Raw genomic sequence first — 12,001 nt, forward strand, 5'->3', positions numbered from 1 at the left:
TCAAACGATTAAAATATTTAATCGCGATTAATCGCATTAATGTCGCAGTTAACTCGCGATTAATCGCACATTTTTATCTATTCTAAATGTCTCTTGATTTCTTTTCTCAGATTATTTTTTCTCATTTTAATGCATGGAAAATTGGATCAGCTTGCTTTTTTGTAAATGTTTTTTTTTATTGGATTTCACACTAACATTCTCAATTGGAGCAAATCATCTCTCACACAATATAACACTGTCCATCAATAAAAGGGTGAAAGAAATACTGACGAGGTCCTGATATTGACGAGGGGGCGGAGAATTCGCATCATCTGTGTGTGCGTGTGTGTGTGTGTGTGTGTGGCAATCAAGTGGTGTTTCAGACTGGACGTGCTGCGATGATGATAGCTCAGTTCACATCGACAAAACACACAGATGACTTTGGTCTTGTCAATCGAACCATTTGGCAACTTTTAAAAGTAAACTTTCCATTCAGAATCTCATTGGCATCCATTTCGGCGTCTCGCGCTCGTCATCCACTCAAAACGTAACGCTAATCAACTATTTGGCCGGCTCTCAACCCCAAAGAAGTGTGTGCGGCGTCGAGCCTGTTGTTTTGTTTCCGGTCTAGCTAGATCCGCTTGCGCTTTGGTCGACGAAGCAACAAAACGTCCTCGCGCGGCGCAAGCCATTGAAATGAATGTTTCATAGCACAGCGCGCGCATGCCACGTCCTGTTGCAAAATCATGTGAAAAAACACTACAAAGTTTGCTAGGCCAAAAAGATTGTTAATCGCACAATAAAAAAATGTACGCCGTTAAAATGGGTTTGTGTTAACGCCGTTAATAGCGCGTTTAATTGAGAGCCCTAGTTATAATGCATCTCCATTCATTGTAACTGTAAGGAAAAGAGAAACCAGCAGAGTCTTCAAAATATATTTCTTGTATTCCACAGCATAAAGAAAGTCAAACAGATCTGACACAAAACGAGGTTGAGTATATGACGAAAAAGTAAATTTATGGGTGCGCTGGCCCTTTAAATAAGTGAACGGAGACCCTTTCTAATATCACAAATCTCCACGTTCTCCGAACAACCATTGTTCACCATCTAATCCAATCCTGAAGGATCAAACCACCCGTTTCACTCGCACAGAAATTCATCACAACATGCATTCGCCTTTTTCACGGCAGCGCCATCTTTGATTTTTAACGAGAATGAAAGCAAGGCTGTGAGGGATAGACTTGCTGCTCTGAATAAGGTCTATAGAGGTCAGAAACTTGACAATCTCTTGGTAAACAAACCTCTCTCGGTCTCCTGATGCGAGTTTGATAAGTCTGTCACACTAAACACTGAGCGAGTCGGCGTGATTCGAGCGCGATTCAGTTGTGTACAGTGACAAAGATGGATGGGGGAAACAAATCGCCCCGAACGACAACACATGACGAAACACCAACCATTAACCAAATAGCGTGTACATTTTTAGGGCACTATATGAGTAATTGCCATTTTTCTGATGATGCTTGCTGACCCTAAATGACACTATCCCCAGGCAGAACTTATTCTTGGTGATGTCACCCCTTAGTCAAAGTTTTCCACGTGGTTTAACAATGCATCTAATGTCATCTCTAATCAAAAGCAAAGGGAAATAAGCAAAAGAGACACGTTTACATATGCCTACACATGGAAAATGATGTCAAAATGAGTTTAGTGAGAACGTGAATAGAGGTGTATCATTATATTGGATCTGTGCGTTCAGTCTTAAAGTGACAGCAGCCTAATATACCCGCCAGTAATCTTAAACGAACAAAATGCAAAGAGAAAATCACTTTTGTAGCTTAAACAAAGATTGACTGTATGTAATTTATACCGTGAAGACTATGCAGTGTATTTTACATTTGATTTTCTGTCCCTGAATAATGTTAGACTTTATTCAACTGTATTTTTCTATGCTTGTGATTTGTTTAGTATTTTCTATTTTCTAATTCTTTTTTTTTTAAGTCATTTGGTGAAATTGTTTTCATGTCAAAATACGTATTGTCGGAAAACAATCAGTTTTGTTTCCGATATCGTGCATCCCTATTGGCCGTTGAGAAGTGATTGTGACATGAGTAACTCTCTTTCTAATGTCAGTCAAACACTTTATTAAAACATTTCATAACATCAACTGCGTCAATTAAAACAAGTGTGCTTCTGAGGAAATAAAGCTGTCCTTGAAAAACACGAACGTTGACACAAAAGGTACAGGACTACAATGAAACCGACAATGTCAGATGAGAACGAAAGAAGCTGAAGAACAATCAAAACGACAGTAAAAAAAGTGATTTAAACATGAACACATTTAGCAGATGCTTTTAATCTAAAGCCACTTGCATTCAAGATGGTTTACCAGAACGTGTGTCACACAGCGTTAGCTTTAATAATGCCATGCGCTCGCTAACAGTGACATGATAACATTAGAAACCCATGTTTAATAAAAGATGTCAAGCAAGTGAATGTATTGCCACTGTGTATGTCAAGACAAAGGCAGCAGCAAAATCCATTTAAGATTTTAAGAAGTGACAATTGTTGTGGCAAAAAAAAAAAAAAAAAAACTTAGTTGCAAAAATTTGAATATATTTGTAAAACAATAATCTATTATATTTTTAAATGCAACAGTTCATTAAACCTTCCGAAAAAACATTAAATTAAAAAAGTATTACATTTGATACATCAGGCTTTAATGGCTCATAAAGTAATATAGAGTGCGCTTATACTTCAAAAACAAAATGAGCAACAATGTGCAATTTAGTTTTTTTTGTATTATTAAATTATTATTTTTTATTATTTATTATTTTATTTATATATACAACCTTTTTTTTACTTCATCGGAAAGGTACGAAACTTTGGTGAAAGTTTTGGCACATGCTATGTGAACAAGATGTGGGGAAAAAAATCACGGTCACACTTGCAATCCAAAAATGAGCGAATTTAGAATTTCATCTAGTGGAGACGTTTGGTACTGCGCACAGACATCAATCTCAGATTATGAAAATAGCTTGTTTAGATTGATGGCTTTGATTTTCTTACATTTTTTGAAAAATACATATTTTATTTGCAATTTAAAATAGTATTTTATGCATTTTTCATAACAATAATAAACTAAAACTTGTATTTTTTCACGTCAGGAATAATCGTGTATAATAAGACTAAAGTTGAGTCTGTGCTCAAAAGCATTCAAGATCTATGACTTTATATTTATATTTGCCAGTCTATGCTCAAAAAGTGATTAACAGGTAATAAATGGATCATAACTATTCCATAAATATAATTTGGTACCATAAAATCCCCAAAACATTAAACAAAAACATTATCTAACTAAAATATAGTACATTCACTTCATCGAAATAAACAAGGTGGCCATTTTTGCGCAGTTAAACGCTTAGTTTCAAGTTGCTTCAGTGCAGTAAGCAATAATCTTCAAATAGCGCTAACAATATAAAGTTATTCTTAATTACTTCTTAAAAACTGGTCACATGAACCACAAGCTAAAGGAGGACGTTTTCACAACTATACTAGCATGTTAAAACAGTCTAAACTATTAATTGGACAAGTAGATCGTGTACAACAAGTTGATCATTTGGAAATGTGTGTATTACAGTCTAGGTGAAGTCTTCATGTTTCTCGGCACTCGGGATGTTGAAGTGACCAATGTCTGAAAGCTTCACTAACGACCTTCGGCTGTTCACTTCAGGTTGAACTGACCCTACGAAGTGTGCGAGTCCAGTGGCCTTCAAGGGCGCACAACATCTCGCTTGTTGCCGAGCAACACGACAACAAAAGGAGACTCGGCGCCTTGCTTCGACTTCCACGTTTCACAACTGGATGAGCCGTTTAATAACACGACACACACACGTGGATGTTGCACTGTAGTGTAGTGTGTGTGATCTGAATCTCAGTAGGCAGTGATATCGTGATTCGAGTCGACGGCAGATAAAGAGATCAACCTGTGATCCGCAGATCTCACAGGACCATCACAGACTCGGCAAAGAGAAAAGGAAGACACACACTCTTTCTCAGCCCAAGTGATCTATACCTTGATTAAGCGCACGCTGCGCTGTGGCGGACGTGGAAACTAATGAGGACTGACAGGGGGATAATTGAATCCCGTTCACACACACTTTAGTGCCTGAATGTCCCAGATTCCTCTACATCACAGACGCCGGTATACGCCCATGGACCGCCCGGAGTCAACACGCTTCACAGGAATATAAAAACACAACTGGCATGTGCTAACTGAAAATCACAAGCTCAAACCTGATTGGCTGGCTTTGAGTGAGAGCCTAAGTCCCTCCGCTTCCTGTCGACCACCATGGGACCTTATTTCGGAAAAATATTGAGTGGCGAGAGACAACAAATATTTTGATCTCGTTTGAATTGTGCGCTGAATTACACATAATGTTTGTCAATTTAAAAGATACATTTCAAGTCAAGAAAGTCGCAGTTTGATGTAAAACCGTTGAGGTATAAGACTGTGAAAATACGTACTTACAAAGACTACAAACCCCAAAGGTGCACATTTTCTCTCAGTGAATGAAGCTAACTTTACTGAAGCTAATGTCTGTCATTGTTTCTACAGTCTTACGTTATAATCGCAACGTTACGAGTGTTTTGTACCAGACTGCACGCACACACGAGCAGCGGATCTCACTCGTTGTTTCGCTTCTGGGAGATGTAGTTCACAGAGCGATTTTCACATAAAACTAAATGTTGCTCTTCTGTTTTATGACAAACTGCGACGTTTTTGACTTTCAGAATTATATTTTAAATTGACAAACATCATGTGTGTAATTGAGGGCACAGTTCAGACGGAATAAAAAGATAAGTTGTCTCTCGCCATTGACTACCATTCATATTTTTTTACGAAATAAGGTCCCATGAGCCGGAAGCGGAGGGCTCTCTATAGCCATTGTTTACCAGCCCTTAAATTGTGGTCAGTCATTTCCTGTTAAAGTGGGCGGCTCTTATCTTCAAAGTCGTCTCTAGTCCCACATGGATATAACAAAGCGATAAACCCTGCGAAGCGTGATTTACAGTGAATTTAAGCTACAGCTAGGGGGCGTTGTTTCTAAATTCACTGTAAAACACGACATCAAGGGGCTTATTGCTTATATAAAACGGTTACTTCATAAAAATATTCATTTTAAGATTTATTTTATTTATAGCAACAAAACAATATAACGTTATAACACATGTACTCCTCCGTTCCGAAGAGGTTGCTAAGCAACACATGCAGCAACAAAATCACGGCGGTTGCGCAGTAACACAGGTGTGTGTTTGTTAAGTAATTTACAATGGCTTCAAACGCGGCTCAACCAATCAGAATCAAGGAATTTCATGTGAAAGCGGCAGCTCTTACCTCGAGCTGAGCCTTCAGCTCCTTGATGTGGGCGGAGTCCTGTGAGAGCCCCTCCCTCTGGGCGGAGCCTGCTAACACGTTGACTGTAGTCTCCGCCTCCTGGAGCCACTTCAGGAAGGACTCGAGCTCACGGAGGGACGTCTGCAGGCTCTTGAGCTCCGCATCCAGAGCGGCCTGGCGGTCGGACGCCCTGAGGACATCAGCGCACTCATATTTAATTCATACAGTGGCGGTGACTACAGTACAGGAATTTATTTTTTCATCAATATTATAATAGAAGCATCTATTGCGATAATAACTGTATGATTACAGTAGTATTCGCTATAACTATTCAATAAAGTGTTCAATATCACTATATTATGATGGGAGCGTTGTTTTAGCATTTATTTTCCACAATATTTGTAAAAGAATAATTATAATAAGAGCCATATTATTCAATTAAAATGTATTAGTATTTATTTATTAATATAACTCATTATTTGTGATGATGCATAACAACAAAGATGCATTCATTACCATAATATTATTAATACACAACATTAATACTGAATATTTGAATGCTTATGACACGTGGTTTCAGAGAGTGTGTGTGTGTGTATATATATACCTGTTATTGACGCCGTTCCAAGCGTTGTTGAGTTTGTCCATGAGCTCTTTGACCTTGCGCGTGTCATCAGCTGCATATTCCTGCAGAAGCTGATTGGACAGCTCATTAAAGGACGTCACACACTCCTGTCCTCGACCCAGCTCCTGCAGGAACGCCTGACAACAGACAGAAATCAATGGAGACAACTACAGCACAACTGTGCCAATCCCAGCAGACGAGTGTGTGTGTGTGTGCGGACATAACCTCAGATGACTGCAGAAAATCGTTCTCAACTAAGTTAAGATGTTTGTTTCTAACCTAAGGCAAACACTATCCACTCATGTACAAAACATTTGAATAATATATGAGTACCAAACAATAAACTGATGAAATTAAGGCTCTAGCACCCCCTACAGGTGAGCTGTAGAGTGTGTGTGTGTGTGTCTTTCAATGAATACAAAAGAATGCACTATTGATTGACTTCTTAAATTAAATTATGAGAAACTGAAGCCTTTTTTGTCTTGTGTAAATATTGTTAATTTGGTTATATGTGGGATTTTTTTTTTATATCAAAATGTAGGTTTTATTGATTTAGGTTTAACAGTTGCATGTCTTTGATTATGAAATGTTTAAAGAGAAGAATTGAAGTAATCTGACAGTTTTGACCCCTCCTCAAAGACCCTTATTCATCGTCTGGTGTCGTTTAAAGCCCTTTGAACAGTTTGCACTGAAACTCTCATTTGGACTTTGAACCGTTTGGACCCCATTGAAGACCATTATATGGAGAAAATCCTGGAATGTTTTCGTCAAAAACCTTCATTTCTTTTCGACTGAGGAAAGAAAGACATGGACATCTTGGATGACATGGGGGTGAGGAAATCATCAGCAAAAGTTTTTTTCTTAAAGTGAACTACTCCTTTAATAATACAATGAGTTTAAATGTAGGGGAAATATAGCAAAATATTAAAAACATGAAATATCCAAAGCAGATATTTTGCCAATTAAAGGTTCACATCCACACTTTGATGATCTTACACGGCCGTCCAAACATGACCATGAAACGACTGATTACTGACAAGAATTCTAAAATTAAAAGATAAATACATAAAAATAAAATGTAAACCTGATATGATTGAAGTGTTTGGCTTTTAAAAGCAATAGTGTGATCTAAAATGTGTTGATAACCACGTCAGATGAAAATATTTTAGAAGCTTCTTGAACCACAAATGATGTAATTATAATCCAGAAATATGGCTTTTGTCCATTGAGCTTATTAAGACTCTTTTGTCTTAAACATAAGAACACACTGAACCTCGTTTAAAACAGTTTTAGTTTTTCATTTATTTACTGTGCTCGGAAAATACATTTCAATTCATCGACTTTAGCTACGTCTGTTGTGTTCATTTGCTGAGGAAATAAGTCAAGATTTCTGCATGAATTGACAAAGAAATATTGGAAGAATGTGAGAAAGTGTGAGCGAGTGTTTTTCTTAAAGGGAGATGTACGAGCAGGGGCCATGATCAGACTAAAGCGTCCCGATGATTCCTGCTGAAAAATGTCAAGTCCTTACGCTGTAATCCATCTTTATCCAATCTGATCTGCAGTTCTTTAATTGGGTTGGACGATTAATCAAAAAATTTAAACACATTTTAGTGTTTATTTAATCGAATATGAGACAGTTCTGTTAGAAAAGCATAGTGGGCTTAATTGGAACATGTATCTTACAAAACCACTCCAGACTTTTAATTAAATAAAGCAATTTCATTTTGTCAGCTCCTGACAAAACACAACGAGAGTTTTTACTCTTCAGTGGAAGACTTGAATATCTATTAAGGAAACGTGTACAACTGAGATTTGGGTGAGCTTAAGATCACTTCCCCTATTCATTAAATGACAAAAGATGTTTGCTCGCACTGATCGTCACATATTTCCCACACAATATTTCTTAGTTGTAAAGTGTCTCACTAGCTTTTTAAAATGATTTAGGAGACCGGGACCGAGCCTTGTATGCTGAACAGCAAGAACAAGAGCAAAATAACGGCACATTTTTACACACTTAAGGGGAGATACACACTGAATCTGTTTATCCATTCCACTGCGCTTCCGTTCCATTGATTTCCAATGGAAACACGCTAGACGGATGTGTTCGGCTGTTGCGCTCACGTCTCGCATCTTGTGCAGCGTCTCGCGCATGACTCGAAGTTAAAAGAAGTTCAACTTTTAAAAATCCATGCACTGATTTTTCTGTTCCTGCGTGTTTAACCAAAAGTACGAACCTCTCAATGAGTGAACGGTAACAATCGGAAGGAATACAGGTCAAGGGTCAAGTTCTCACCTTGTTGTCGCTGATCTGTTTGGTGAGCGGCTCTCGGCTCTGTTGCAGCAGGTTGTTGAAATGCATCTCGTTTTGACCAATAAGGGCCTTCACATTCCGCCTCTGCTCCTCCCATTGGTCGCTGTGGCCGATCATGTGGTCCAGCTGCAGAAGCCGCGCCTCCACGCCGTACTGGGTGTTGTCCCATTGGCTGCGGACCTTTTCCACTGACACACAGCAGGGTAATGTTAATTGCTGCAGTCCATTTAAAAATGTTCATTTAAGTTTAATAATTTTTTTAATCTCTTGAATGAATGATTCAATGACTCGCTCATAAAGATTTCACTTATTTCATTACTGGATGAATCTGCGTTTATTAACAAATTGCTTGAATTAATGATTCAATGACTCACTCATGAATAATTCACTTGTTTCATTACTGGATGAATCAGAATATTTTAAGAAATCTCTTGAATGAATGATTCAATGACTGACTCATAAAGACTTCACTTGTTTCATTACTGAATGAATCAGCGATTTTGAACAAATCTATTGAATGAATGATTCAATGACTCACTCATAAAGACGTCACTTGTTTCATTACTGGATGAATCAGTGTTTTTGAACAAATCACTTGAATGAATGATTCAATCACTCACTCGTAAAGACTTCACTTTTTTCATTAATGGATGAATCAGCATTTTTTAAGAAATCTCTTGAATGAATGATTTAATGACTCACTCATAAAGACGTCACTTGTTTCATTACTGGATGAATCTGCGTTTATTAACAAATTGCTTGAATGAATGATTCAATGACTCACTCATGAATAATTCACTTGTTTCATTACTGGATGAATCAGAATATTTTAAGAAATCTCTTAAATAAATGATTCAATGACTCACTTATAAAGACTGCACTTGTTTCATTACTGGATGAATCAGCATTTTTGAACAAATCTCTTGAATGAATGATTTAATAACTCACTCATAAAGACTTCACTTGTTTCATTACTGGATGAATCAGCATTTTTGAACAAATCTCTTGAATGAATTATTCAATGACTCACTCATAAAGACTTCACTTGTTTCATTACTGGATGAATCAGCGTTTTTGAACAAATCTCTTGAATGAATGATTTAATGACTCACTCATAAAGACTGCACTTGTTTCATTACTGGATGAATCAGCATTTTTGAACAAATTTCTTGAATGAATGATTTATTAACTCACTCATAAAGACTTCACTTGTTTCATTACTGGATGAATCAGTGTTTTGAACAAATCTATTGAATGAATGATTCAATGACTCACTCATAAAGACATCACTTGTTTCATTACTGGATGAATCAGTGTTTTTGAACAAATCACTTGAATGAATGATTAAATGACTCACTCATAAAGGCTGCACTTGTTCCATTACTGGATGAATCAGTGTTTTTGAACAAATCTCTTGAATGAATGATTCAATGACTCGCTCATAAAGGCTGCACTTGTTCCATTACTGGATGAATCAGTGTTTTTGAACAAATCTCTTGAATGAATGATTCAATGACTCACTCATAAAGACTTCACTCATTTCATTACTGGATGAATCAGTGTTTTTGAACAAATCTCTTGAATGAATGATTCAATGACTCGCTCATAAAGACTTCACTTGTCTCATTACTGGATAAATCAGTGTTTTTGAACAAATCTCTTGAATGAATGATTCAATGACTCACTCATAAAGGCTTCACTTGTTTCATTACTGGATAAATCAGTGTTTTTGAACAAATCACTTGAATGAATGATTCAATCACTCACTCGTAAAGACTTCACTTTTTTCATTACTGGATGAATCAACATTTTTTAAGAAATCTCTTAAATGAATGATTCAATGACTCACTCATAAAGACTTCACTTGTTTCATTACTGCATGAATCAGCGATTTTGAACAAATCTCTTGAATGAATGATTCAATGACTCACTCATAAAGACTTCACTTGTTTCATTACTGGATGAATCAGCGATTTTTAACAAATCTCTTAAATGAATGATTCAATGACTCACTCATAAAGACTTCACTTGTTTCATTACTGGATGAATCAGCGATTTTGAACAAATCTCTTGAATGAATGATTCAATGACTCACTCATAAAGACTTCACTCATTTCATTACTGGATGAATCAGTGTTTTTGAACAAATCTCTTGAATGAATGATTCAATGACTCGCTCATAAAGACTTCACTTGTCTCATTACTGGATAAATCAGTGTTTTTGAACAAATCTCTTGAATGAATGATTCAATGACTCACTCATAAAGGCTTCACTTGTTTCATTACTGGATAAATCAGTGTTTTTGAACAAATCACTTGAATGAATGATTCAATCACTCACTCGTAAAGACTTCACTTTTTTCATTACTGGATGAATCAACATTTTTTAAGAAATCTCTTAAATGAATGATTCAATGACTCACTCATAAAGACTTCACTTGTTTCATTACTGGATGAATCAGCGATTTTGAACAAATCTCTTGAATGAATGATTCAATGACTCACTCATAAAGACTTCACTTGTTTCATTACTGGATGAATCAGCGATTTTTAACAAATCTCTTAAATGAATGATTCAATGACTCACTCATAAAGACTTCACTTGTTTCATTACTGGATGAATCAGCGATTTTGAACAAATCTCTTGAATGAATGATTCAATGACTCACTCATAAAGACTTCACTTGTTTCATTACTGGATGAATCAGCGATTTTTAACAAATCTCTTGAATGAATGATTCAATGACTCACTCATAAAGACTTCACTTTTTTCATTACTGGATGAATCAGCATTTTTTAAGAAATCTCTTGAATGAATGATTTAATGACTCACTCATAAAGACTTCACTTGTTTCATTACTGGATAATTCAGCGATTTTGAACAAATCTCTTGAATGAATGATTTAATGACTCACTCATAAAGACTTCACTTGGTTCATTACTGGATGAATCAGCGATTTTGAACAAATCTCTTGAATGAATGATTCAATGACTCACTCATAAAGACTTCACTTGTTTCATTACTGGATAAATCAGTGTTTTTGAACAACGTTTTATTTGTCGCCACCTACTTTATAATTGATAAAACCTTTTTTTGAAGAGCCATGTTACTTTGAAAGGGTGATTTGCTCTATTTTGAACTACCGTAGACAGTGTTTATATCCGAAATACACACTTTTATCCAAGTACTTTGATAATATGAATATGTGTAACAGAAATAGCCACACTGTGTGGTTGAAAGGACTGTTTGTGAAGCTGTTTCACACACACACACACATATATGTATATGTGTGTGTGTGTGTATATATATATATATATGCAGATCTGTTCACTGTGATCTCATCAAAGCTTTAATAGACACAGACGAATCACTGTCAATTATGAGTGCAATCACGTGAGTGTTTAAATCAAGATCACGATCTCTTAATCACGATTAATCATGCAGCTCTAAGGCAAAGACTAAACATGAAATGAGGATGATGTATAATGTGCTCACGCTTCTCTGAGATGGAGGTTCGCACATCTAGGTTGGAGGTTTTGTTCTTGATGTTTTGTGCCAGAGTGATGATGTCTTCCAGCTGTGGATGCCTCTGCTCTAGATCTCCCTTAGTCACCTACAATCACAAAACTGGGCTTTGAAATCGGCCGGACGTTGTCTGTAATCGGTCAGGTCAGGGGGAAATGAGAC

General features: G+C 36.7%; 1 protein-coding gene across 7 annotated transcripts in view; it reads right to left on the reverse strand.

Annotated features, from left to right (window-relative positions):
* The window catches only part of utrn (utrophin), a 305,780-nt gene that overhangs the window by 166,842 nt on the left and 126,937 nt on the right, over nucleotides 1-12,001 (reverse strand). For all 7 annotated transcript variants that reach the window (XM_089124741.1, XM_089124740.1, XM_089124743.1 and 4 more), the window contains 4 exons: nucleotides 11,810-11,927; nucleotides 8,296-8,501; nucleotides 5,982-6,136; nucleotides 5,375-5,564 (listed from right to left, as the gene is read on the reverse strand). In XM_089124741.1, coding sequence (XP_088980867.1) covers nucleotides 5,375-5,564; nucleotides 5,982-6,136; nucleotides 8,296-8,501; nucleotides 11,810-11,927 — 669 coding nt within the window. The remainder of the gene's footprint in view (nucleotides 1-5,374; nucleotides 5,565-5,981; nucleotides 6,137-8,295; nucleotides 8,502-11,809; nucleotides 11,928-12,001) is intronic.

This window comes from Pimephales promelas, chromosome 20, assembly GCF_988280905.1.
Source record: "Pimephales promelas chromosome 20, fPimPro1.hap1.1, whole genome shotgun sequence".
Classification (NCBI taxonomy): Eukaryota; Metazoa; Chordata; class Actinopteri; order Cypriniformes; family Leuciscidae; genus Pimephales; species Pimephales promelas.